The sequence below is a fragment of the Mizuhopecten yessoensis genome, unplaced genomic scaffold, assembly GCF_002113885.1.
Source record: "Mizuhopecten yessoensis strain PY_sf001 unplaced genomic scaffold, ASM211388v2 scaffold4823, whole genome shotgun sequence".
Classification (NCBI taxonomy): domain Eukaryota; kingdom Metazoa; phylum Mollusca; class Bivalvia; order Pectinida; family Pectinidae; genus Mizuhopecten; species Mizuhopecten yessoensis.
This window is the reverse complement of record NW_018405739.1, coordinates 1283583-1284034: the sequence shown is the minus strand read 5'-3', so window position 1 is coordinate 1284034 and position 452 is coordinate 1283583. Positions and strand designations below refer to the sequence as shown.

Sequence of the window (452 nt, the reverse complement as noted above, 5' to 3'; positions counted from 1 at the left end):
CCTCAGTGGATGTCAACAAGTCTTTGTGTGTCATCAGTGGATGTCAACAGGTCTTTGTGTGTCATCAGTGGATGTCAACAGGTCCTTGCGTGTCATCAGTAGATGTCAACAGGTCTTTGTGTGTCCTCAGTGGATGTCAACAGGTCCTTGCGTGTCATCAGTAGAGGTCAAGTCTTACACTGAGATAAACAGGTCCTTGTGCATTATCAGCCGAGGACATAAGGTTCTTTTCTGTCTTTTGCTTAGGTTAGCTCTTTATCAAATCTGCTGGACGAACAAGACTTGTGAAGCGAGAATCGTAGTTTGGCCAGAAACCAGGGAAAAGTTTAGACGAACCAGGTACAAATGGTTCCATTAGCTGTCTATTCATCAGAGCAAATCTGTAAAAGGTATGAAACGTTCAATTAGAAAGTTTTATTCATAAATAAAAATCCTGCATATCATTCTCTAAA

At 41.2% G+C, this 452-nt stretch overlaps 1 protein-coding gene across 2 annotated transcripts in view; it reads right to left on the bottom strand.

Moving 5' to 3' along the window:
• Window positions 1–224: 224 nt before the first annotated feature.
• LOC110449829 (transmembrane protein 135-like) overlaps window positions 225–452 on the bottom strand; it is a 219296-nt gene continuing 219068 nt past the window's right edge. For both annotated transcript variants that reach the window (XM_021496946.1, XM_021496945.1), the window contains exon 13: window positions 225–380. In XM_021496946.1, coding sequence (XP_021352621.1) covers window positions 248–380 — 133 coding nt within the window. In that variant the 3' untranslated portion in view covers window positions 225–247. The remainder of the gene's footprint in view (window positions 381–452) is intronic.